General features: G+C 41.3%; 1 protein-coding gene across 1 annotated transcript; it reads right to left on the bottom strand.

The window, feature by feature from the left end:
- Window positions 1–1672: 1672 nt before the first annotated feature.
- On the bottom strand, window positions 1673–5230 carry LOC124287975 (brevican core protein-like). Its single transcript, XM_046724478.1, has 3 exons — window positions 4981–5230; window positions 2213–2398; window positions 1673–2087 (listed from the first exon to the last, which is right to left on the bottom strand). The coding sequence occupies exons 1-3, from the start codon at window positions 5228–5230 to the stop codon at window positions 1849–1851; spliced, it is 675 nt and encodes a 224-aa protein (XP_046580434.1). The 3' UTR covers window positions 1673–1848.
- Between the last annotated feature and the right edge of the window lie 253 nt (window positions 5231–5483).

Below are 5483 nucleotides of genomic sequence, written 5' to 3'. Positions count from 1 at the left end.
TTAAAAAAAAGTATATCTGGGACTTTATTTTAAATTTCAACTTCAAATGAGATCATGTTTTATTTTTCTGAGCCTTTAGTGCAGTGGTGCTTAAACGCCGTGTTGAATGCCAGGATGCCAGTGTTTATTATTCATGATCCCGCTGCAGTCACAGAACGAGGTGACGCAGTATGAACACAAATAGTTCGAGTGTTAAATATTATTATCAATGTTTGTTAATTCAATAACACAGATTCACTGACAATTGTGGTGTACCAAACTTGTGATCGAGTACAAAATATTAATTGATCTCATTAAACTTAAATGATGTAACAAACATTTCGTAACTCCTAGTGTTGACAAAATGGAAATTAATTAAGTTGTGCGATCGTTCATAAGGTAATTATACTGATGGGATGGCAAACAGAGACACAATTGAAGGGCAAGTTTGAAATAGTTGCATAGATACCAAACATTCACAGAGACTAATTTCTGTTTTAGAATAATATGTTTAACAATCTCGCCAGTCCCCTTAACCAGACGGTAGGGTCCATTGTTAAGAAATACGAAATATGACACTGGTTGCTGTCAGCTTAACCACATCCAAACAGTCCTCGTTCAGGAACTGGCCTCTACCACCATTTTTGGTTTGTTGTTTAATGTCGCACTCAGCAATATTTCAGCCATGTGGCGGCGGTCTGTAAATAATCGAGTCTGGACCGGACAATCCCGTGATCAACAGCATGAGCATCGACCTCCGCAGTTGGAATACGATGGAATGTGTCAACCACGTCAGCAAGCCTGACCACCCGATCCCGTTAATGTTCTATTTAAACTATACGTGTTTATATCGTGGATACATATCGTGATAACCAATTCTTTAACACATTTGCATATGTCAGGTTGTGCCACACAATACCACACATATGACAAGCCGAGTCACACAATGACAAACATATGTCAGGTGGTGTCACACAATGTCATACATATGACAAGCCGAGTCACATAATGACAAACATATGTCAGGTGGTGTCACACAATGTCATACATATGTCAGGTGGTTTCACACAATGACATACATATGTCAAGCCGTGTCACACAATGTCATACATATGTGAAGCCATGTCACACAATGTCATACATATGTCAGGTGGTGTCACACAATGTCATACATATGTCAGGTGGTGTCACACAATGACATACATATGTCAAGCCGTGTCACACAATGACATACATATGTGAAGCCATGTCACACAATGTCATACATATGTCAGGTGGTGTCACACAATGTCATACATATGTGAAGCCATGTCACACAATAGCATACATATGTCAGGTGGTGTCACACAATGTCATACATATGTCAGGTGGTTTCACACAATGACATACATATGTCAAGCCGTGTCAAACAATGTCATACATATGTGAAGCCATGTCACACAATGTCATACATATGTCAGGTGGTGTCACACAATGTCATACATATGTCAAGCCGTGTCACACAATGTCATACATATGTCAGGTGGTTTCACACAATGACATACATATGTCAAGCCGTGTCACACAATGTCATACATATGTGAAGCCATGTCACACAATGTCATACATATGTCAGGTGGTGTCACACAATAGCATACATATGTCAGGTGGTGTCACACAATGACATACATATGTCAAGCCGTGTCACACAATGTCATACATATGTCAAGCCGTGTCACACAATGTCATACATACGTCAAGCCGTGTCGCACAATGTCATACATATGTCAAGCCGTGTCACACAATGCTATACATATGTCAAGCCGTGTCACACAATGCTATACATATGTCAAGCCGTGTCACACAATGCTATACACATGTCAAGCGGTGTCACACATATGGGTTGAGGGATACGAAGGGTAGCTCGCAGATGTATCCCCCAGATTCAACAGGTTCGGCGCTCTTCCACTTGTAGCCGGATGTCATCGCCATTACAACACGTGTCTTGCTCACATCAGGTACAGGTTGACCATCGTCCCAGTCGTCATGGGTGATCTCTGATCCGTCTGACCACGCCCACTGGCCCGACAATATTCCTCCGATAGCGAATCCTCCGATGGAATTGTACACTGAAATGGATCGGTATAAGAGATAGTTTTGAACGTTTTTGACTCTGTGTTCATCGACACTGAAACGAAAGTATTGCACAGTTCATGTGAGTGACTGAGTGAGTGAGTGACAGCGGTATACGTACCCGAGCTAGACGTTATCACATCTTTTATGTGATTGATTTTCCTTGGTGTGTTGAGTTTAATCAGCGAGCCTCCATCCGCCTTACACTTTTGGTTGGCTGTGTCCCAAGACTTCTGTTCTGTGTACAACCGGTAACAGAGGTCAGTCTGGCGAGACAAGGTGTAGCCTGTGTCGGGGTGGCAATAGTCTGTAATATAACAACACAATGTACTAAGGGTAACAGAGTTCAGTCTGGCGAGACAAGGTGTAGCCTGTGTCAGGGTGGCAATAATCTGTAATACAACAACACAATGTACTACCGGTAACAGAGGTCAGTCTGGCGAGACAAAGTGTAGCCTATGTCGGGGTGGCAATAGTCTGTAATATAACAACACAATGTACTACCGGTAACAGAGGTCAGTCTGGCGAGACAAAGTGTAGCCTGTGTCGGGGTGGCAATAGTCTGTAATATAACAACACAATGTACTACCGGTAACAGAGGTCAGTCTGGCGAGACAAGGTGTAGCCTGTGTCGGGGTGGCAATAGTCTGTAATATAACAACACAATGTACTAAGGGTAACAGAGGTCAGTCTGGCGAGACAAGGTGTAGCCTGTGTCGGGGTGGCAATAATCTGTAATATAACAACTCAATGTACTACCAGTAACAGAGGTCAGTCTGGCGAGACAAAGTGTAGCCTATGTCGGGGTGGCAATAGTCTGTAATATAACATCACAATGTACTACCGGTAACAGAGGTCTGTCTGACGAGACAAGGTGTAGCCTGTGTCGGGGTGGCAATAGTCTGTAATATAACAACACAATGTACTACCGGTAACAGAGGTCAGTCTGGCGAGACAAGGTGTAGCCTATGTCGGGGTGGCAATAGTCTGTAATATAACAACACAATGTACTACCGGTAACAGAGGTCAGTCTGGCGAGACAAGGTGTAGCCTGTGTCGGGGTGGCAATAGTCTGTAATATAACAACATAATGTACTACCGGTAACAGAGACATTGTACACTGAACAAACCGTCGTGATAATGCTGGAATATTGCTAAAAGCTACGTAAAACCTCACTTACTCACTCACTCACTTACTGGGTCCGGGACAATTTCAACCGATCACAATGTTGGATCTTAATCTTTTTTATTAAATACCTATACAAAGATTGCCATATACATTTTCAGATAAAGTCACAATCCCCTTAAGAAATGGAACAACCTCGCGAGGCTGATTAAAGAAGATTGACTAATCGTCAATACAGGCTTACTTAGTTATAATTAGTTTTCAGTCAATTAGTATCTGCGAAATTTCCGTCTGCAATGTTTCTGTTGTCTCGCGTTAGAACTACATGCACGTTTGTCCTTCGACAGTAAACAATATAATTATCGTCACTGGTTTTCGTCTCACTCAATAGATGCAAACTTGACAGGAGGTAACTTTGTATTTTTTAAACTTCAGAGTATGTCTTCAGCCATTTAATCTATATTCCAAAGCGGCTTGAGCAAAACTGAGATCGATTTTTGATTGTCGTTACGTCTTTCACAGGCATAACAATGGCCAATTGTTATCAACATTGACTGAGACTGATAGCGATGAGACTCCGAGACTGTAATGTCGAAAATATACAGTGTCTCCTTTGATGTCAGTGGTCAATAAAACATGAACATGGGGAAACGCCATTTAAAAGCAATCTTAATTCTGTTAGCTATTTATTTTAATTTCATCCAATATTTAAACATTTGAGAAGTTGAATATGCGGAAGTTGTTAACAAATCACACACACACACACACACACACACACACAAACATATGCACGCACGCACGCACGCACGCACGCTCGCACGCACGCACACACACACACACACACACACACACACACACCTGACTAGGATGAAACAAACATAAATAACGGAATGAAATGTACAATTCAAATATGGTACAATTTTCGAATATTTATTCAAATACGTTGTCATCAAATGAGACTATGTCAGTACCCGATATTCTGACTGGCAGAACTTTGAATATAATATATAGATGCAACACAAATACTGCCATAGTCAAAAGAAACTTTATCGTACGGTGGTGGAATTATTTGAATAATGAAAGCGAACTAACACAATTCCATAACGACAAGAACTGGACAATAACTCCATTGCACGATTCCGAAATACATCATAAAACATTATGTTTGAATCACTGTGAAGTAGTACTGAACCCAGCTGTTCGCGAAGTAATGAGCATGTTCGGCCCCACCGGCCGCTGTGATCCGTCACAAACACATGCTTAGGCAAGTCAATTGTTCCTCTAAATCATGCGTGTGTAAGGCACAACTACAGAAGGGATTGCATCGGACTTGAATCTGTCACTGAATCGTAAGTTTTGAAATGCTACTATGCAAACATGTTTTGAAATAAGACTTCTGAAAGAATCTGTAGAACTTTATACAGTCAAAATAGAGACGAAATTAAAATGAATGTATACCAAACAGAGTCTACGTTTAAACAAGAACTGTGTTTATGAGTGTGGTGATTAAGAATATGCAGTGTCTTACCATTCCACGAAACCTCCTGGTACAAAATGCCAATAAAACAAGAAGTATCAAAACTATAGTAACAATAAATCTGGACATCCTGATTGTCAAACAAACACTGAAATGGTTCCTGCCAGCTATATAACCACCGGTATGCATACCCAATTCGCAAACACAGTACAGCTATCCACTAATTATCATTCTTATAAATAATAGTTGTTCTCGATAATACACACACAACATGATGTTCACTTGCCTGGATAAAGCCAGAAGTAGTTGATGCCCGGCTGACCTACCAGATCGCCCTCAAGGTAGCGGCTTGGAGCAAGACAGCACTTCTGAGGGGACTCGCGTGCGAAAAACGAAAGACACTGTCTGTCCCTCCAGCAGAGCTCGAAACACCCATACAGAGAAGCATCTACCACGGTGGTGGGGCAATTCAGCTGGTGCTTCATGTTTGTGAACATGAGTCCTGTAACCGTTGTAATCAGAGTACACGACGCCATCGCCGTTCCTGTTAGCGCTCATGTGCTGCACTGCCCGTATCAGAAAATCATTACACATTCTGTATCGCTTAGCGACGAGTTCCTTCAACGGAAATACTCCCATCTTCTAATTAAGATTTAGTCTAATAGCTAGGTTTATCTGATGATTAAGGAAATTGCGAGCATATTCTCTTCCCGTTTAGGTAGTTTGTGTATATGTATGTAGTTTTCATCACAGAAAAATGGCAACAAAAATAACATGTTAAAGGCCACA

The sequence above is a fragment of the Haliotis rubra genome, unplaced genomic scaffold (genome assembly GCF_003918875.1).
Source record: "Haliotis rubra isolate DU_JTF1 unplaced genomic scaffold, ASM391887v1 Scf41, whole genome shotgun sequence".
In the NCBI taxonomy this organism is placed as follows: Eukaryota; Metazoa; Mollusca; class Gastropoda; order Lepetellida; family Haliotidae; genus Haliotis; species Haliotis rubra.
Note: the sequence above shows the minus strand (reverse complement) of the source record. Positions and strands in the feature narration are given on the sequence as shown.

Coding starts and splice junctions, on each gene's coding strand:
- LOC124287975 (XM_046724478.1), bottom strand. CDS start 5,230: ATGGCGTCGTGTACTCTGATTACAACGGTTACAGGACTCATGTTCACA. Junction 2,399..4,980: donor CTACTTCTGGCTTTATCCAG/GCAAGTGAACAT, acceptor GTTATATTACAG/ACTATTGCCACCCCGACACA. Junction 2,088..2,212: donor TGTGATAACGTCTAGCTCGG/GTACGTATACCG, acceptor GATCCATTTCAG/TGTACAATTCCATCGGAGGA.